Genomic DNA, 22,058 nt, shown 5'->3' on the forward strand with positions numbered 1-22,058 from the left:
TTGCTGACAGCCTAGGAGCTTTTTTTCCTGTGAATCTCACAATTGTACCAGTAAATTTAGAGCCCAAAATGGCAAATCGAAGGTATACTACATGTTTCTGAGCATGACAGATGAAGTGAAGAGGAAGTCACTCATTTTTCAGATTCAGACTCAGAATATGTTCCTGTAGACAACAGCGGCTCCATGACAGATAGCTCTGATGACAGAGTTGTGGTCCGTGCCAAGGTCAGGGGTACCCGACCCTGTTCTTCTTCTGCTGTTGCTGAGGTGCAAGAACCGCAGGGCTCTCGTATGGAGCAGAGAAGTACTAGTGGCGCTCATCCCAGCCTAGTACACCCTGCTCGTATATCCTGCATTGCAGTATCAAGTGGTGACGTGGCGAGTCCCATAAGTACAGTTTAAGCTGGCGAGGTGGCAAGCACAAGTAGTGCCCTACTGCCACCAAGAAGACAAAGGCAGGCCCGTCGTGCCCATAATGTCCTTCCTGCAGAATTTGCCAATCCTAATTGGGAGCCCACCAATTCTGCAGCACCGTACTTCTCCCATTCACTGGCCAATCCAGAATTCAGGTGGAAACAGTTGATTTTACATCACTTGATTTTTATTCGCTGTGTTTCACGGACGATCTCTATAGATTTATTGTGGACCAAAGTAATTTGTATGCTAATCAATTCATCACCGCTAATCCCCAGTTGTCCTCCCTTGCCAGAGATTGGAAATCAATTACGGTTTCCGAATTTAAGACCTTTCTGGGCCTATAGCCCCATATACACTATCAGATTTTCTGCTGATTTTTCCTTCAGATTTACCAAAACCATGTAGTGCAAGGGCCTGCTTGATTGCATAAAAATTGAAAATCCTAAGGTTTGACCTCATATTATATGGTTTTGGAAAAAAAATCAACAGAAAATCGGATAGTATGCATGGGGCTTAACCCTCCTCATGGGTGTAACTAAAAAGAGTGAGTTGTGGTCATATTAGTCCACTGACCCAATTCACCATATGCCCGTGTTCTCTGCTTCCATGACGAGGACAGGATACGAGCAGATCTTGCGGTTCATCCACTTCAGCGACAATGAACTCCATTGTCCTCGTCGAGACCCTGGATACAATCGGCTCTATAAAATTCGGCCCCTCGTAAACCACTTCAACGAACATTTTGCAGCCTTGTTTACTCTCGATCAAGTTGTCTGCATTGATGAGTCCCTGATTAAATTTTCTGGCCGCTTGTCTTTCAAACAGCATCTTCCCAGCAAGCGTGCCAGATATAGGGTCAAGATATATAAGCTCTGTGACAGGGCCACAGGCTATACATATATTTTTATGGTTTACGAGGGAAGAGATAGTCACGTAGAGCTGGAGAACCGCCCAGATTACATAGGGAGCGCTGGCAAGATTGTGTGGGATTTGGTGTCACCCTTATTCGGAAAGGGGTACCATTTATATGTGGACAATTATTAGTCACTTTTTAGTCGCTTGTTTGATCATCAAATTGGCGCATGTGGCACCAAGTGGTCTAATCGCCGGGGCTTACCCCAGAGACTTGTAGATTCCGGTCTTAGGCTGGGGGAGAGAGACTGCTTGAAGAGTAATAATTAGCTTGCTGTGAAGTGGCGGGATAATATGAATGTTTTCGTTCTGTCCTCCCTTCACGCAGACACGACGGTCCAAATTCCTACAGTGACTGATGTTGTGGAGAAACCCCTCTGTGTCCACAAATATAACCAAAATATGGGAAGGGTGGATCTCAGCGACCAGTTGTTGGCGCCTTACCTAGTTGCCCGTAAAGCCAGATGCTGATACAAAGAAAGTGTCTGTATACTTAGTTCAATTGACTTTTCTGAACGCTCATGTGCGTTCAGAAAAGCACTCAGAGCTTCAGGACGGACTGGATCCTTCATTAAATTCCAGGAAGAGATCGTCAGAGCCCCTCTGTTTCTAGATGGTGCTTCACCTCACCTTCCCAATCCAAATGGAGTAAGCCAGCTGCAGGAGAGGCATTTTCCGCATGTCCTCCCTAGTACCCCTACCCAACGAGCCCCCCAAAGAAGATGTCGCTTCTGTAGCAAGCACGGTATAGGCGTGACACCCGCTATTATGGTCCCTCCTGTCCTGACAATCCTGGTCTTTGCACTTGTGAATATTTGGAACGCTACCATACACTAGTGGAGTTTTAGCGTAGGGTACAGCACTGCACAGAATAGGACACACTTTCACAGGATCTCCCAAGATACCATCGCATCTTGAGAGACCCGAACCTGGAACCGAACCGTTAACAGTTACAAATAAAAAAAAGTGTAAAAAAAAAAAATAACAAATAGTTGTCATTTTATTGTTCTCGCTCTACTGTTCTGCTCTTTTTTATTGTATTCTATTCTGCAATGTTTTATTGTTACATAGTTAGGTTGAAAAAAAGACATAAGTCCATCCAGTTCAACCACAAAAAAAAAAAATATATATATATATATACACACATCTCATACAATCCCATATACCCAATTCTATACCCACAGTTGATCCAGAGGAAGGCAAAAAACCCCAGCAGATCATGATCCAATTTGCTAAAGCAGGGGAAAAAATTCCTTCCTGATGCCCCGAGAGGCAATCTGATTTTGCACGGATAAACTTTACCTATAAATGTTAGTACCCAGTTATATTATGTACATTTAGGAAAGAATCCAGGTTCTTTCTTAAAGCAATCTACTGAGCTGGCCAGAACCACCTCTGCAGGGAGTTTATGCCACATTTTCACAGCTCCTACTGTGAAGAAACCTTTCCGTATTTGGAGATGAAATCTCTTTTCCTCTAGATGTAAAGAGTGCCCCTTGTCCTCTTTGTTGACTGTAAAGTGAATAACTCAACACCAAGTTCACTATATGGACCCCTTATAAATTTGTACATGTTGATCATATCCCCTTAATCTCCTCTTATCAAGAGTGAATAAATTCAGATCCTCTAATCTTTCCTCATAGCTGAGCTCCTCCATGCCTGTTATCAGTTTGGTTGCCCTTCTCGGCACTTTCTCCAGTTCCCCAATATCCTTTTTGAGAACTGGTGCCCAAAACTGAAGTGCATATTCCAGATGAGGTCTTACTAATGATTTGAACAAGGGAAAAATGATATCTCTCTCTCTGGAGTCCATACCTCTCTTAATACAAGAAAGGACTTTGCTCGCTTTCGAAACTGCAGCTTGGCATGCATATTCTTTGCCCCCAAGTGCATAACTTTACATTTATCAACATTAAACCTCATCTGCCACATAGTCGCACAATTAGACAGAGCACTGAGGTTGGCTTGGAAATTGGAGACATCCTGTAAGGACGTTTAGCTTGGTGTCATCTGCAAAGACGGAAATGTTACTTTTGATCCCAGACCCAATATCATTTATAAAGATATTAAAAAATAAGGGTCCCAGCATTGAATCTTGGGGTACAATACTGATAACCTTAGACCATTTAGAGTTAGCCCTTGTACACACGGTCGGACATTCTGCCAACCAAATCCGTTGGATTTTGTCCGACGTATTTTGTCCGACGGATTGTGTCCGAAACTGTTGCATACACATGGTCGGACCAAGTTGTCGGAATTTGCGGTTGCCAAGAACGCGGTAACGTAAGCCGTGTACGGCGGGACTAGATTCAGATCGCTACTGCTCTTCGGTTTGTGCTTGTGTGTGCGTATCTGATAATCAGTGCGTGCAGTCAGTAAGTATTTGTTTATCATTGTGGACTATATCTTGGTATAGTACGTTTTGAAAGGCATTTCTTATTGTCTGCTTGCTTCTGCTATTCAGGTCGTTCTTTCAGGCCTTGCTGTTTATCGGTGCTTTCTGTTGTCCGTTCTGACGAGCCGACCGTTTTGAAACCATGTTTCGTCTACGTACTCGTTGTAGAGTTTGTGCTGTGCAGGGGCTTCATGTTGGGGTTGTTACTTTGACACAAGCCCGGTCCATGAACAGGGAGGGGAGGCGTTTGTGGACCAAGAATTGGTTGCGCCAGCGTGACCAGTTCTCGCACATGCCTTTGCTCCATGAGATCCGGGAGAATAATCCTAATGATTTCAGGAATTATCTCCGGATGACGGACCCCGTTTTTCACCATCTGCTGGCTTTGCTGACCCCTTATATCACCAGGCAGGATACCTGCATGTGTCAAGCCATCACTCCGGAGCAGAGGCTCATCGCCACGTTGCGCTACTTGGCGACAGGGAGAAGCCTTCAGGAACTCAAGTTCTCTACAGGCATCTCCCCCCAGGCTCTGGGGATCATTATTCCAGAGACCTGTTCTGCCATCATTCAGGTTCTGCAGAAGGACTATGTACTGTAAGTTTTATCCTTTAACATCACATTCTATGTATTTCATGATTGCTAATGTCTTGCATTTCTTTCCTCATTCCCTAATTACAATCATTGCAATATACTCTAATTCATATGCTCTGCCCCTTTGTCCTCATGCATATTTGCCTCACTAACTTCCCCACCATGCTCTTCTTGGCCCATCAAACTATAGTCTAGTCACTTACCAATGTCTTTTGTCAGCTCCATAGTATTGTTTTCCCCTAAACGCCCCCTATAATGTCTACAAATGTGATGTGTGTGTGCTTCAATTCATGCAGAGTGACACGTGTTACATTTTTGGGGTTGTGCCAAACTCATTAGGGTCCCCCTTCCCCCCAACTGCTAGCTCAGCTGATAGCAATCCTCTGTCTGATGACTTTACCAAACCCAATACACACGCTACCTACCTTTTTTTTTGAAAGCCAGTGGCGTGCAAAACACACTCCAAAAAACTTCACCCGGTGCATAAAAAATGTGCACACACATAAAGAGTGACACAAAAAAGTGCAATGGGTACACAAGTCCTCTAAAATCAGAGGACCTTGTCCTGAATCCCCCGGGGCGTTAGGCTCCTGACAGGGACAAGGACATCTACCTACCTTTTTGATGATCACATTTATGGATGAATTCACCTAAGCATGTAGTGCAAGGGCCTGCCTCAATACTTTCAAATGCTATTTTTATTTAGTTTTTTAACCTATTAATTATCTGGATATGTAATAGCAGAATGTCAAAATGTGCTTCCATTTTGTTTTCTTTTTGGGATTATGACACTTCTTACCTGTCCGGTGGACTGCCAATAGTATAACTAAGGAGGGGCTTCCCAAAGTATCACACATTATTTAGGCATTCAGCTCTCAATCAAGTGGAGAGGGTTACCTGTCCAAAACATCCCCCCTCATTTTTTAGCAAGGGCCCATCAGATGGGGGGGGGGGGGGTGATGACTCTCATAAGGGGACCTTATACTTTAGGCTTTAAATACTCAGTTCCCAAAATGTTATACTAATTTTGACCAAAAATGTTGGTGTCTAATCTGCTTGCAATGTTGATTTGTCAAATTACAAATTTGGGGTCTTGTTTCACTCCACAGTGTCCTTCAACGCCACAGGAATGGCAGACTGTGGCCTACCCCTTTGCCAGTCGTTGGGACTTTCCCAATTGTGGAGGAGCAATAGATGGGAAGCACGTCCGCATCGTCCCACCACCCAACTCGGGGTCCTACTATTTTAACTACAAGGGGTTTAATAGTATTGTGATGTTGGCGGTGGTGTCTGCGACATATGAGTTTTTGTATGTGGACTTGGGGCAAAATGGATGGATGTCGGATGGTGGAGTCTTCACACAGTCGGAGTTCTACTGGCGTCTCCAGAGTGGCAGTCTGGGCTTGCCACCCCCAGAGGAGAATCAGGAAGGACTCCCATTCGTCTTTGTTGCGGATGAGGCGTTTGCCTTGGCGAACCATCTGATGCGCCCTTTCCCGATGAGGACCCTCACCCCAGAGCAGAGGATTTTTAATTTCCGCCTGTCCAGAGCCTGAAGAGTGGTGGAGAACACTTTTGGTATACTGGCCAGCCGGTTCCGCCTTTTTTTTACGCCTATTCACATGGCGGAATACAAACTGAATCATAGTGCTGGCGTGCTGTGTTCTGCACAATTTTATGAAAAAAGTTTCAGTGAACTATGCGGTCTCAGTTGGCCAACAAGAAGCAGACTTGCTGGAAAATGAAGATAACCTCACGGGCCTTGAACCTGCTCATCCTGGCTTGCCCCCCCAAAGCGCCCGTGATGTTAGAAACCAATACATGGACTACTTTGTGGGTAGGGGGGCCATTGATATGCCAGACAATGTCTGAGCGGCATTTTAAGAATACATTTTTCTCTGAAACTCCTTCATTTACTGCTTGGCTTGGTTTTAGGTGTCTCCTAGGTATATTTAGGTTTTTTCAAGCTGTGTCTTTTTCAACAACAGTGCAAACCCAAGTTCAGAGCAAGATGAGGGGACAGTCTCTTCTTCAGATAATCTTATTATGTTGTGGGTCTGCTACACACACACACACCTTGTTTTTGTAACTAATGTATGTAGTGCATTACTGACCAAAATTGTGCTCATTTTCAGCACCATGGCAGGAAAATTGCATGATTGTCCAAATTTACACCTCAGTGTGGGTGTTTTTTACTAAAGGCACATCCACTATGCACTACAAGTGCACTACAAAAGTACACCTGAAACTGCCCTGGGAGTGCAAAGTGGAGTTTCCTTTAGTAAATCACACTCCTTCTCAGCACAAACTAAAATTTTACTACAAATACATTTTTGGCGCAATGAAAAAGGAAGCCACACATTGTTGATAATTAAATTTTTTAATACAAGCACATTCACATGTGCATTTAGAAAAGGTTTTTACAACAAACCAAGAAATTGTGTGTATCAAAAACAGAGTTTAATCAAAATTTGGTTTACTTGGTGTTTTTGTGTAAACAGGCATGTATCAAACCGTAAAATACAGAACACAGGAACTTACAAAGTTCAACTTTGGAAAGTGAAGACAATATCAGACATGAGTATCTACAAACTGGGCTGATATTGCCTTCATCACATGGGGTGTGACCCCTGAAAAATCCAAATTTGGAAGATGCACACAGTGTGTCAACATGTGCTATCTCCCATCATGGGGGATCAATGTACATGCTTTGGGGCTGCAACCCCTTCATTTCAGCCACTTTACACAAAACACGTACATTGATCCCCCATGATGGGAGATAGTACATGTTTACACACTCTGTGCATCTTCCAAATTTGTAATTTCGATAAATACAAAAGTTGTGTTTTAAAATATCAAAAATAAAACCCTATCTAGTTTTTTTCTGTTTCACACTCTCCCCATAACATCAATGATGTTCTTCATTTTATTTTTAACATCATTGATGTTTTGCTGTATATTTTCCAAATCCCGATTGCACCCCATTATCTCCCCAATCAGGATCTGGGCACTTTCACTGGTAAAACGGGAATCTTCTTCCACATCACCTACAAAGCAAAAAAACACACCATGTAATCAAAATATGGTGACATACATTGATGAGCTTACCGGAAGCTGTGTTCTCCGACACTCACCTGTTGTGGTGACAATTTGCCCAACCTCAATGATCTCTCCTTCCTCCTCCTGCTCCTCTGTTTCTGGTTTTCAAAGTTGCCCTTCTCTGGGAGGGGTGTGGTCCCTGGTGTCCTCATACTTGCCGAGTCTTCTCTCCCCTATGAGAATGAAAAAAAAAGAATAATTAGCACACAGAGGGCAGAATTAGGAATATGAAACATTGTTTGAAAGTGTTGTAAATGGTTTCTTTTGGCAGAGCTTCAAGGTCAGAACATTATTGGGGACACTGTGTTCAGCTGTAATACTAAGACAAGTATTTGGCGCAAATCAAAGATATTAGGTTCCCACTTGAAAAAAAGGGAGTCTATAAGGTTACATATGGTGAGTGCAGGGAATGCACTACTTTGTCCAGACCAAAAAAAGGAGGGAATAAATGTTCTTTAGTTCATGGAGAGGGGGAGGGGAAAAGGGATGGGGAGGGGGGGATGGATCCGCATGCAGGGCTGCCACCTTAAAAGAGCTGAAACTTGAGCTCCTGGATTGCTGTAGATAAAGGAGAAAAAGGAGAGAAAGGGGCGCCTCTGGGTGCAGATTTTCAGTCTGATTCTGCCTGATGAAAGAGCGCGGTCGTCCGACAATCTCGACCCGCACGCTCAAGAAACGCGTCGCATACCCGCTGACGTCACAGCCCCGCGCCCTGGTCGTCTCTGCCTCCCAAGCCTCGTTTTGAAGACCGCACATCTCGTGTCCACCACAAGCCGGCTGCTTCATACAAAACACCTGCAGTGGACAGCATGTGAGAGGAACAGGAACAACGCGATGAGATGACAGATGTGGACCGGACCACTGGCTGACGTCCCAAAAATCAGATATACCAGATGACCCCTGGTGTTTAATGCTTACTTTTTGCCTACTAAATGTGAGTGCAAAATTTTATGTTTTTTACACTGAAAATAAAACCTTTTAAAAAAATCTGCACCCAGAGGCGCCCCTTTCTCTCCTTTTTCTCCTTTATCTTCAGCTGTAATACTAACCTGCAGAATGATGTTTCCTATGAACGAAAGAAACCATAAACTTGAAAGTGGCCATTTTAAACTGCACAACATGAAATCAAAGCACATGGAGCAGGATGCAAGCAATAATAATCATATGAACACACGACCACTACTTACTTTGGTCAAGAACACGCTTGATCCTTATGTACTGCTCGTGCTCCCTCAGTTTCAGGTCTGACCAGCGTTTTCTCAGTTGATCCTTGGATCGGCGTACCCCAAAATTCTTATGAAGACTCTTCACAACTTTATTCATGATCTTGGCCTTTCTGATATTTGAGTTTGGGTAAGGTCCATACTTCCCATCATAGTCGGTCCTGTTCAATATGTCCACCATCTCCAACATCTCTCCAAAAGACATATTTGAGGCCTTAAATCTTTTCTTCCTGGATCGGGACGTTTCAGGCTCCGGGCTTTCCTCACCCTCCTCCTCGTTAGTGGAACTATTATTAGCGCGCACCTGCGTTCTCTCCACCATGTGCTCTCCCCACTGCACCAGAAGCGAAGGGCGGGGAATAGTCTAGAAAGAACGTCATGGGCGGGCGTAGTTTCACGCATGCGCACTGTATATAAAACGCAACACGCGTGTGCCGTCCGTACAATCGGTGAACAGAGGGAGAAGCTGACGCGGCGAACGTGCAAATGAAGGTAACATTTTGAACTTGGTACATCACTAGGCTATACTGCTTCTAGATTGAGGCCTGCATTAGCGGATTTTATACTGACATTAGGGTTTGTCTTGTGTTGTGTCTTGCAGACATTATGGACGGGTTCCACGATCATAGCTTCCTCCCTCTGTTCATCGATAAATACAGAGACATGCCCTTCCTGTGGCAACCAAAACACCCACAATATAGTAACAGACAAAAGAGGCAGGCAGCAATGTTGCAACTGGTTGAGTTTGTGAAGCCGGTGGTCCCCAGGGCAGATGTCAACTATTTAAAAAAAGAAAATTGGTAGCCTCAGGAGTACATATCTGAGGGAGAGGAACAAGGTGCTGAAGTCCATGCAATCTAGAGCTGCAGCAGATGACGTTTATGTCCCCACCCTATGGTATTATGACAGGATGCATTTTCTGTCAGACCAGGCTGAGGTCAGAGAATCCCTCTCTACTCTTCCTTCCACGCGTCCTATGCTCCATTCTACACCCGATGAGTCTTCCGACGCCCAACCTGGGCCTTCCACTCCGGTAGAACTGTGGGAGCCCATCTTGAGCCAGGTATAGTATTGTTATACATATTTTGGGAGTATAAATGAATGATGTTAACTTGATTTTTGCTCACTAATTGCTGAGTTTTGAAAGTGTTTCACATATCAATAGACAGTAGTGGCCAAAACCTTTGGGACAAGAAAGAAAAATGTTGGGCACAGAATGATAGTGTTCTCTATTGGTTAACAATTTGCAACAGTGTTGATGTGAAAATTGTGTGTGTTTGATGAACCAAAAACTAAAACTATGTCCCTTTTTCATACACAGGAAGAACTCAGCCAGGAACAGGAGGGTGTGGAATGCAGCAGCCAGGAGGTGGCTGTGGAAAGTGGCAGCCAGGAGGAGGCGGGGGTAAGCGGCAGCCAGGCGGTGGGCGGCCAAAGGAGCCTCACTGAATGCCAGGTTCCTCCCCTCCGCCTTCCATGCAAAAGGGCGAGAAAGGGGGGGAATGTTGAGGAGTCGGCCCTGAGGCTGATTGGTGAGGCTTCTGCGGCCCTCCAAGCAAAACCCACCTACCAAGAGGCCTTTGCCGCCTTGGTTGCGTGCAAGCTTGATAAAATGGAGCAGGGGCAACAGCTCTTGTGTGAGGAGGTTATTATACACACCCTCAACAAGGGTGTTGGGCCAAATAACACAAGAAACACACTTGTGTGGTTTGGCCCATGCCCCTGCTCCTCCTCCTTCTGCCACACCTCCAGCACCACAGCCACAGCCTGGAAGGAAGACCAGAGAGTGATGACCTGGGTTCGGTCTGGTCTGACAGAAGATGCAGCCTGTTGTAGTACCACAGCCTGGGAACATAGATGTCATCTGCTGCTGTTCTGGGTTTCATGGACTTCAGGACCAGACTTCTCTCCCTCAGACATGTATTCCTCAGGCCACCAAGTTTGGCGTTTAAATAGTTGATGTGTGCCCTGGGGGCCAAAGGCTTTGCTAATCTCCCCAGTTTCAACATCGCTGCCTCCCTCTTTATCTGTTACTGACACCGAAATAAAGGTATTTTTTGTTTGAAGAAATACTTGCGTATGTGTTTTACTTCAAAAAGGCCAGTCTATTTGTGAGCAGGCAGGTACATTTCAAAAAAACAAAGTGAAATGAATAACAAGGGGTACCAACACTAAACAACCTCCTGTAGATTAAAAAAGATAAACAAAATATCTAAAATACAATAATGTTGTTGTGGTAAGTTAACACACAAAAAACACCCAAACAAATTGAGAAATTAGCAAACTGACAAAAAAGGAGATGTTTAGGAAAAAAAAAAAATGCATCCAAAAAAAAATAAACTAAATCTAAAATTGTGTAGATGTGACGAAATCCAAAATTGTATTTCCGAAATGGTTAAAAAAAGAGTCAGGAAATACGTTCGGGAGAAGTGTGTGTGACTATGAGCATCAAAAGAAGTTCCTTCTTGCAGCATTGTAAAGAACAAGAGAATGCGCTTCATGAAAGAATTTTTAACATTGCAGCGTGACGAATGTGCTATATCGCTTACGAGCAGTCGTTTTACCTGAACGAGCGCTTCCGTGTCGGAATTTGAATGTGAGCATGCGTGGCACTTTGTCCGTCCGAGTAGGCTACACATGATCGGAGTATGTTCGATCGGACCAGTTTGTCGGAAAATATTTCCAGCAAGTTGGAAAATTTAGTCTGACGGATATTCCGACGGAAACAGTCCGATGCATACCACACACAGTCGGAATATCCGACAAAACGGTCCGATAGGACACATTCCGACGGATTCTCCGACCGTGTGTACAAGGGCTAAGAATCATTAACCACTACTCTCTGAATTCTGTCTTTTAGCTAGTTTTCTATCCATTTACAAACTGATATTTCCAAACCTGTAGACTTTACCTTACAGATGAGCCGTGTGTGCGGAACTGTATCGAACGTTTTTGCAATATCCAAGTATAACACGTCTGCCACCACCCCTCTAAGGTTTTACTTAGCTCCTCATAAAAAGAAATCAGGTTTGTCTGACAACTTCTGTCTTTCATGAATCCATGCTGTCTGTTGCTTAAAATATTTTTTTCCTGCAAGAACTCATCTATGTGGTCTTTTATTAATCTCTCCAGTATCTTCCCAACTATAGAAGTTAAACTAACAGGTCTATAGTTAACTGGTAAAGACTTTGTTCACTTTTCAAATATAGGCACCGCATTGGCCCTGCGCCAATCCAGTGGTACTATTCCTGTCATTAATGAGCCCTAAAAATTAGATACAATGGCTTTGAAACTACAGAGCTCAATCCGTGGGTGGATGCCATTAGGTTCAGGTGGTTTATCCACCTTTATTCTGTCTAAATATTTCTGGACCATATCACTTTTGAGCCATTGTGGATTTGGGGCTGTGTCACTACCACCCCATTATGGACATGAGCTCCCCCATGCTCCTTTGTATATACAGAGCTGAAGAAAGTATTTAATAAATTAGCCTTCTCTTTATCCCCAGTCACCCACTCTATATTATTTTGTAAAAGGGCCTACATGCTCAGACTTGACCTTTTTACTATTAATATACCATTAATATAATGTTTTATCATGTTTGCTTTTCAAGTATGTAATTTTTTTTATACTTTACTGTTTACTGTGTTTTATTGTTAAACATTTTTTTTGTTTTGAGGTACGCCAGTCAGCTGCAGTGAGGATTTATTTATCTTGACAGCAACAGCGTTTGCTCCCACGATACATAAAGCCGTGACTCCAGTGCTGTAAGAGGTGATTTCACCACCACAGTTAAAAACAAAATGGTGAATGTATGCCCATCATTAGAAGTGGGTGGATGAAGGAAGGTATTCTAATGGTGGGCATACCCACCGATCAATCTCTTTTTTTCATTAGCCCACAGGCTGCATGAAAAAAAATAATTACAATATATGCCCAACAAGGACTAGCAACGTACTGGTATGTTGCTGGACTTTGAGTGGTTATACCAGAATGATGCCTGTGGGTTTAGGAATCATCTTGGTCTCATTCTTTTAAGCCAGCTGTCGGCTTTAATGTAAAAGCAATCCTAGTAGCCAATTAGCCTCTAGACTGATTTTACACTCAGTGGGAGGGAACGTCCCTCCCCTTCCCACCGTCTTCCATGTTTTTCTCTTGCTCTCCTGGCCCAACAGGGAACCTGAGAATGCAGCCGGTGGTTCCGCCAGCTAACTATAGAGCTGATCAGAGACTAGAATGGCTCCAATCATCTCTATGGCCTAAGAAACCGGAAGCTAGGAGCATTTCATGACTTAGATTTTGCTGGATATAAACAGCGCCATTGGGAAATTGGGAAAGCATTTTATCACACCGATCTTGGTGTGGTCAGATGCTTTGAGGGCAGAGGAGAGATCTAGGGTCTAATAAACTCCAATTAAAAAAAATAAAAAATAAATAAAGAGTACTTGTCACTACCTATTGCTATCATAGGGGATATTTACATTCCCTAAAAAAAAAAAAAAAAAAAGAAAAAAGCACCCCTGTCCCCTTCTGCTCTCGAGCAAAGGTGAACGCAAGCGTTAATCTGGCATCATATGTAAACAGCAATTGCACCATGCATGTGAGGTATCACCGTGAAGGTCAGATCGAGCGCAGTAATTTTTGCAGTAGACCTCCTCTGTAAATCTAAAGTTCTAACCTGTAAAGGCTTTTAAAAATGTATGTAGTTTGTCTCCGCTGTACGTTTGTGCACAATTTTAAAGCATGTCGTGTTTGGTATCCATGTACTCGGCCTAAGATTATCTTTTTTATTTCATAAAACATTTAGGCTTAGTCTTCTAGTGGTTAGAAGAGTGGGTGATGTGTGACATAAGCTTCTAAATGTTGTGCATAAAATGCCAGGACAGTTCAAACCTCCCCAAATAACCCCATTTTGGAAAGTAGACTCCTCAAGTTATTTGCTGTGAGGCATGTAGAGTCCATGGAATATTTTATATGTTGACACAAGTTGTGGGAAAAATACAATTTTTTTTGCACAAAGTTGTCACTAAATTATATTTTGCACAAACATGCCATGGGCATATGTGGAATTACACCCCAAAATACATTCTGTTTCTTCTCCTGAGTACAGGGATACCACAATTCTTTTTTTTTCAGATCCTAAGAGAGTTCTTTGCAATGAGGTGCTATGTTGAACTTCCAGTGACCAGTATGAGAGAGTGAGAGCGATAACACCAAATTTAACACACCTGCTCCCCATTCACACCTGATACCTTGTAATACTAATGAGTCCCATGACAACAGGGAGGCGAAATGGCTAATTGGGTCCAATTTGGACATTTTCACTTAGGGGTGTATTCACTTTCTCACTTTTGTTGCCAGCAGTTTAGACATTAATGGCTGTGTGTTGAGTTATTTTGAGGGGACAGAAAATTTACACTGTTATACAAACTGTACACTCACTACTTTACATTGTAGCAAAGTGTCATTTCTTCAGTGTTGTCACATGAAAAGATATAGTAAAATATTTACAAAAATGTGAGGGGTGTACTCAATTTTATGAGATACTGTATATATATATATATATATATATATATATATATATATATATAAACACACACATACACACACTGTTTGTTTATTTGTTATGTTTTTTACTTTATTTCAGAGAAGATTACACATATATATATATATATATATATATATATATATATATATATATATATATAAATCTGCTTTTAAAGCGGTCCTACACACACTGATTTAACTTTAGATCATTGGTTTCCTAATCATTCAACTAGTGCTAAATGGCGTTTTATTTTATTTTATTCAATCGTACCTTATTATTCCTGCCCAGTCTATCCATACATCCCTCTGTGTCTGCGGCTGTGGGCGGGGTCTGTGCGGGTATCCGCATCACTTCCTTTGAGTGCCGCACTGTCTCCTGGGATCTGGTGTTATTCATCCCAGGAGTCAGTACGGACAGCCTACGCAAAATCTTGCTTGATTTCTCAGACATGACATCATTGCTATGCCATTGTTATGGCAACATAGTTGTTTACGCCACTCGTCGATTGTGCCAGTGCGCATGCGCGGGAACCAGTGAGGTAGGAAATGGGAACAAGGAAGTGATTGCTTGTGGGTTTCAAATGCCCATAAGCAAAATGGAAATTCTGTTGTTTTGATTTTAAAAGTGAGGATTTGAAGAAAAAACGGACATGGATACCGGACAGACACAGAAAAACTGAGTTTAACGTTAGATTGAAAAGACTTTTTAAAAGGAGATCAAGTAAAAAAAAAAAATTGTGTGCACAACCACTTTAAGTAAAAAAATTAACAAGTGTATATGCTGACATCTCACCAAAGCATAAACATAAAAAAAACTACTGACACCATCCACTGGCACATACCACCCAGCCCCTTCCCTAGAAGCGCTGTGGAAAATATAAAAAAAGCGATTTAAAAATATTTTGCTGCGGGGGGTTGCAGGCACGAAGTGCCACCTCCCTGAAATTAGTTTACCGCCTCCCTGAAATTCGTTTTTGCAGGTTCGGATGTCTGCTATAGGTAATCCTTATTATAGGCTTATCTGTAGGTATAACATACACAAGGAGGTTTACAACCTCTTTAAAGAGGAAGTAAACCCTGGTGAGTTTACTTCCTCTTTCATTCCCTGCAAAGGCAAAGCATAATAGACTACTATGCATCGCATAGTAGCCCATTATGTGTCACTTACCTGACACAGGAGCCAGCGAAGTCGCCGCTGTCCCCTGTAGTCCGCCGCATCCATCTTCTCGGTGGGGTCTCACAGCTCCGCTGCTGTCATTCGGCGAAGCCGCGATGACGTCACTCCCGCGCATGCGCACGGGAGCCGACACGCGCGGCAGCTCCATTATTGGAAATGTCGCGCTCAGTGCGCCGCTGTCTACGGCGCATGCGCCGTACACAGCGGTGCCTGTCTTTTGGCAAATATCTCCTAAACCGTATAGGTTTAGGAGATATTTCTTGGACCTACAGGTAAGCCTTAATCTAGGCTTACCTGTAGGTCAAAGTGTTTTGTAAGGGTTTACAACCACTTTAAGACAAACAACTGTTAGTCTTAAAGTTTGTTTATAACGGTTTTGTTTATAATTGAAAACGGCCTCTGCAGTTGTAAAAGAAATGATGTAACACAAAGCAATGATCATTGTTCCTCACCACAAGCCTCTGTCAGTTCACCCTTTTGTGACAAGGTCCTCCTAACATCAATAAATATATTTCCTGTCGCAGAATTCTGCTGTCGCCTAACCGGACCGGGGAGCGCCATCTGGAACGTAAAATACAGGCCCGTTTGCTACATGCATCGCCATGGAAACCGACGCGGTAATCACTGCGCATGCGCGCATTCTAATTTAGCCAAGAACTGAAGTTGTTGGGGGGGGGGGGGAAGCAGGCGTGGCCTGCATGAGAAAAATCTAATGTGCACAGAACGTATGGGTGAGGTCAGAAAAGGGAGGTAGAGAAGCTACTACTGGTAGTATCCCGTCACGTGGGAAGAGGACGTAAGTAGCACGCAGGTCCCGGAAGAAGATATTGGAACGCATAGCTCCTAAGCACAGTTGAAACGCACAACCCGGAAGAAAATTAGGCTTGCAGGAAGTACTGGGTACGTTCTTTTTCGGAGAGTGTAGAGCGGAGACGCGAGGGAAGTTGCTGGAGGTAAATATATGGAAGCAAAAAAATGTGAATTGCAAGCTTAGGTTCTCGGTATCACGTTCGGCAGTTTTCTTGGAGTTGTCGGCTGCACCTATAGTGAACATTTCGTTTTTAAAGAGATGACAGATTCTCTTTATTTTAGTTTATGGGATGCATAAACAAACTCTAGTCAGTGTGCCCGGGGAGGAAGGGGGATTGAACTAACACTTCTAGCCAGAAGTGTTAAACTACTTAAAGCGACCCAGTTACAAAAATTAAACTGGCCAAAAGCTGTGCCAGCAGAAAAAGAGTGTAAATATTTAAATGTTCTGTGTAGCACTTAATTTAGTATTATTTATTGTTCGTTTTCTCAATTTCCTTTTCACAGACTGTAACACTGCACCAGAGTGATATCAAAGAAGACAAACTGTGAAACTGAAAATATTGTTAGTGTACCTACATTTGCAGAACACTTTCCCAGTGGTGTGGTGTTACAAATTATTTACATTCATAAACAAACTGCTTTGCATTCCCACGCTGATCCATTGCTTTCTTTTCACTTGGCACTCATAACTAAACCGAGAGCTGCTGCACATTAAACCGCAGCGGTCCGTTCCAGCTGCAGTGATCCAGCAGTAGAGGGTGAGGTGGTGCACCATTCAGTGCATCACACAGCTCACTATTTTTTTTATTCTATCTTATTTTACACTCCACTTTAATGTATACAAAAGTGACATTAATCCTAGGTTAACGCCGACAGTGTGATTTCACTCCCGCATGTCAGTCCGACTTCGGGGGGCGGCGGTGGCGGTTTCAGAGACATCTGTGTGGGTTCCTGCACTGATGTCTATGCAAATCGCACCCCAACATCGACAAAAGTAGTACAGAAGCTACTTTTGGAAATCGATGCAGTGCCACACCGATTCGGAAGGTGCCATTGCCTGCAGTTTCTGTCGGTTTGCCAAATCACGTCAATGTGAACCTAGGCTTCATGTCATCACACAGCAGCATGGTATGCTGTACTGCTGTACCATGACATGGGATCCTGTCCTAGTGCACTGCAAAAAACTATAGAGCGTCTGCATTTTATTGCAGATCATTGCAGTACAGCTCTGGACTGCATTTCATTGTGAACAGAATTCACAGAAAACAGTGCGGGAAAAATGCCGGTCACCACATTAGTATGAATTGGACCTTTCTGGCCAATGCAGAGTTCCCCTTATTTGTTATTGTATACATTTTTAAAATATCAACTGCATGCATCGTAAGATAAATAGTATTTTTTTTTTTTTTCTTTTTCTGTAAATTGACTTTGGGCCTGGTTCACGCCTTTGCAGTTTGCATATTCCAGGTGCATTTTGTGTTTTTCAATATACATTTTTGATCCATTAACTGGTTCCCGACCAGCTTGCGCACATTTACTGCGGCAGAATGGCTTTCCTGAGTGAAACCCTGTACAGGTACATTCTACCCTTTTTTGGCCACGAGAGGGCTCGCGCCTGCTGCATTTGGCCAGTAGGCACGATTGCCAGCACAGGGATTTGTGTGTGTAAACATACAAATCCCTTTGCTGTCAGAGGAGAGGAGCCATCTAGTTTGTTCCTACTAAGTAAGAAAAACAATGTCTCCTCCTAGTCACTCCCATCCCCACGCAGTTAGAACACACTGTTAGTGTTAGTTAGTAAACCCTTGTTCGCCCCCTAGTGTTAACCCTTTCCCTGCTAGTGACATTTACACAGTAATCGGTGCATTTTTATAGCACTGATTGCTGTATAATTGTCATTGGTCCCAAAAAAGTGTCAAAAGTGTCCGATCTGTCTGTCACAATGTCGCAGTACCGCTAAAAATTACTAGTAAAAAAAATAACAAAAATGGCATAAATCTTTCCCATAGTTTATAGATGCTATAACTTTTGCGCAAACCAATCAATATACGCTTATGGCGATTATTTATTTTACTTTATTTTTTTACCAAAAATATGTAGAAGAATATATATTGGTTTAAACTGATGACATTTTATTTTTTTAAATTGGGGTTATTTATTATAGTAAAAAAATATTTTTTTTTCTCCAGTTATCTTCCAGGACGGCACACCTGAGAGATGACTGGTCCACCTGACAGGAAACACAATCAACAACAAGTTTAAAAGTCCCCACCCCTCCCTCAGACCCTCAGTTCTTGATTGTGTTTCCCACAGGATGGCAGCGAAACCAAGTTTTTTTTTTTTTTTTTTTTTTTTTTTTTTGTGGGGTCTGGGACCCCGTTTTTTCCTGTGAGGTTTATCTTTTCCTGGGGCTTAGCAGACAGGGTCTGCGATGTTCCCTTGTAATTCCCAGAGGACCTGGGGGAGATAGTAAAACCTCACTCAAGGTCTCTTTAGAGAAGCCTTATTGCAGCCTCGTGGGACAGGGGAGTTGTCCCAGTAGTGCTGCTCCCCATTCATGCCTTTGCCTACCTTGAAATGGTTTCGTTGGTGGAGTGAGGTGAGCTGCATTCTTCCGCAGTGCGGAACGCGGTTGGCGTGCGTTCCAGCACTACGGCGCATGTCCGGAAGTTCAGAGGCGTCACTTCCGGGTATCGAGTTTCCGGAGGCCTGGCGTTTCCTGTGGTGGCTGGACGCACCTCGTGCGTTCCAGCATCACGGCGCAGGACCGGAAGAGGCCGTACGTCATTTCCGGGCGACGGACCTCCCAAAGATGGCGCCGATCGGCGCTCTATTTAAACAGTAGAGGGTGCGGTGCGAAGCACCCAGACTTCTTTCTGGTGAAGCGCTTTATGTTGGCAGCATCTCTAAGGCAAACAGGGTGACGCTCAAGATTGCACTTTCTCCAGCGATCCTGCAGGGCAGCTAAATCGCCATGGAAGTGGAAGGTCCGTCTGAGCAGACAGCCATTGAGGTCGCCACAGGGGGGACTGAAGGCTCTGCCCAGGGGTCAGCCTCTAGGTCTAAGGGAAAGGCTACCTCAAAGTCTAGGCGTTGTGGTTATTGTAATTCTAAGTTAGCACAAGACCACACCAAGCCTTTCTGCGATAGATGTATCTTTAAACTCGCAGGCAAGGAGACCGCTCAGGTCGTGAAGGAATGTAGGGCCTTACAGGCAGAAATGTTGGCCACCCTTCAATCTTTTCAATCTACTCTAGTGAAAAGTTTGGATGAGGGTCCATCAGAGAGAGAGACTCCTCATTCACAAGAAAATTTTTCCACATCCTATGCGGAAAGTTCCCAGGGCCAAGTCTCCCTATTGTCTGAGGTGGAGGAAGGCCAGGTCCCAGATTTTAGTTCTGGGGAGGAAGATTCAGACCAGGATAGCCAGGGGGAGGCTAAACTTGGGGGACTTTTGTTCTCGAGTGAGGACATGGAAGGCCTATTAAAAGCCATTTACACCTCAGAAGATATCCAGGTCCCCTCTGCTCAGGTCTCAGCGCAGGACAAAGTATATAGAGGCCTAGGAAGGTTGCAGACCACAACCTTTCCCATCCACCAGTCTCTGGAGAAGATAATCCTCAGAGAATGGAAGGAACCTGAACGTAAGCTCCTCAAACTGAAAGCTTGGAAAAGAAGGTGTCCCTTTAAGGATGAGGAGGAGGAAAAGTTTTTTAAAACTCCTCGTTTGGATGCAGCCCTAGCGCAGGTGTCTAAGAGGTCCGATTTATCCTTTGAAGATTCTGGAAATATCCAGGATCAGATGGATAGAAAGTCTGAGACTTTACTCAAAAGGGCCTGGGAGGCGAATGCGGCAGCAATGGCATCGGCTCTAGCTTCTGCCTGTGTAGCCAGGAATGCAGACACCTGGCTTGGCAAATTAATGGATCACGTCTCCCGGGGTAGGGAGTCTAAAGAAATCGTAGACTCGCTGGAGGTAATCAGTCGAGCGGTAGCATATGTGGCAGATGCAGTGGTGGAGACTGTTAGGACCACAGCTAAGGCAGCAGCACTTTTAAACTCCGCCAGGAGGGCCCTATGGGTAAAGACCTGGGATGGAGATTTTACTTCCAAGTCTCGCTTATGCGGCATTCCCTTTGAGGGTTCCCTGCTCTTTGGGTCAGGCCTAGATCAGGTTTTGTCCCGATCTACTGAAAAGGGAAAGAAGTTCCCGGTGAGGCCCAAGAAGGAAAGGGGTAAGAAATTTTTTCGAGGCCCCTACTCAAAGACTCATCATAAAGGGAAAGTTGAACAGAGGAAGAAGTGGAACCTGGGAAAAGGGGAAAGAAAAAAGTGCAATTCTTTTTTCCGGTTCCGGAGCCTCTCAGAAAGAAGGCAAATGACGCCACCGTAAAGGTAGGCGCAAGACTCAGCGACTTCCTTCCCCAGTGGAAAAGGATTACGCAGAGTCCATATATTTTAAATCTCTTAGAAGTGGGGTACAGACTGGAATTTCAAAGTCTACCCCCACAGGAGTTTCTGATTACCTTTCCTCCCAGGGACCCAACCAAGGCAGAAGGGTTACTGAGAAATTTAAAGGTGCTGGCAGAGCAAGGGGTTATTGCTCCAGTACCAGCCAGTCAGTTAGCCCGGGGTTTTTACTCACACGTATTTGTAGTTCCAAAACCCTCAGGCAGGTTTCGGTTGATAATAAATTTGAGAAGACTCAACCGTTACTTACTTCACAAGAAGTTCAGGATGGAGAGTATTTACTCAGTAAGAAAACATCTTCAGAAAGGAGTTTTTATGGTCACTCTGGACCTAAAAGACACATATCTACACGTACCCATTGCTCCCGAGCACCAGAAGTACCTACGCTTCGCAGTTTGCATACAGCAGAAGGTACAACACTGGCAGTTCAGAGCTCTTCCCTTTGGGCTGGTGGCAAGCCCAAGGGTATTCACAAAGGTGATGGCCGAAGTCGTAGCATACCTACACCTGCAGGGGATAGGGTTAATACCCTACCTGGACGACTTGCTGATCTACAGTGTGGATCAGAGGCAAGCAGTGATAGACAGAGACATCGTGTTAGAGACTCTGGAGACCTTGGGCTGGATGGTCAGTCGGGAGAAGTCCTCACTGACACCATCTCAGTCCAAACTATACCTAGGCTACCTGTTAGACTCGCAGGCACAGAAGGTATTCTTACCAACAGAGAAGGTAGTGAAGGTCCAGAATGCGGTTGTCACTCTTCTCGAAAGAGGAGAAGCCTCTCTGAGATATATAATGAGACTGTTGGGTCTCATGACCGCCTGCATACCGGCAGTAACCTGGGCACAACTCCATTCTCGGCAGCTTCAGACTTTCCTGCTTGCCTCATGGGGAGGAAAAAGAGAAACATTAGAGAACAGAGTATCCCTCACAGAGGAGGTCTCTCTCTCTCTGCGGTGGTGGCTCGACCCACACAATTTGTTGAAAGGTCGCCCCTGGTCACAGGTAAACCCATTGGTCTTGACCACGGACGCCAGCGCTTGGGGTTGGGGGGCTCATCTGGGAGACCGATATACCCAGGGGTCCTGGAACCACAGCCAAGCCAGGGAATCTTCCAATTTCAGGGAGCTTCTGGCAGTAGGCAAAGCCCTAGACTATTTCCAAGAGCAGCTGCAGGACAGAGAGGTTCAGGTCCTCTCAGACAACCTGGTCACGGTTGCATACCTAAACCACCAAGGGGGGACAAGGTCGGACAAACTAAAGCAGTTAGCACAGCAAATCCTTGGGGAAGCAGAAAGGAAGGTCCTTTCACTCTCAGCGATTCATATAAAAGGCTCACTCAATCTGCAGGCAGATTTCCTAAGCAGACAGCCCATCCTTCAGGGGGAATGGGGATTGAGCAAAGAAATCT

At 44.1% G+C, this 22,058-nt stretch overlaps 2 protein-coding genes across 3 annotated transcripts in view; one reads left to right on the plus strand and one right to left on the minus strand.

The window, feature by feature from the left end:
• Positions 1-15,998, minus strand: part of TMEM17 (transmembrane protein 17) — a 160,159-nt gene extending 144,161 nt beyond the window's left edge. The window contains exon 1 of the mRNA XM_077493204.1: positions 15,817-15,998. Coding sequence (XP_077349330.1) covers positions 15,817-15,925 — 109 coding nt within the window. The 5' untranslated portion in view covers positions 15,926-15,998. The remainder of the gene's footprint in view (positions 1-15,816) is intronic.
• A 189-nt stretch (positions 15,999-16,187) lies between these two features.
• Positions 16,188-22,058, plus strand: part of LOC143997540 (uncharacterized) — a 306,212-nt gene continuing 300,341 nt past the window's right edge. For both annotated transcript variants that reach the window (XM_077493202.1, XM_077493203.1), the window contains exon 1: positions 16,188-16,317. The gene's annotated coding sequence lies outside the window, so the exon portion shown is untranslated. The remainder of the gene's footprint in view (positions 16,318-22,058) is intronic.

Source organism: Lithobates pipiens, unplaced genomic scaffold (genome assembly GCF_037356315.1).
Source record: "Lithobates pipiens isolate NorthernLeopardFrog02 unplaced genomic scaffold, aLitPip1_a1.2 Scaffold_19, whole genome shotgun sequence".
Taxonomy (NCBI): Eukaryota; Metazoa; Chordata; class Amphibia; order Anura; family Ranidae; genus Lithobates; species Lithobates pipiens.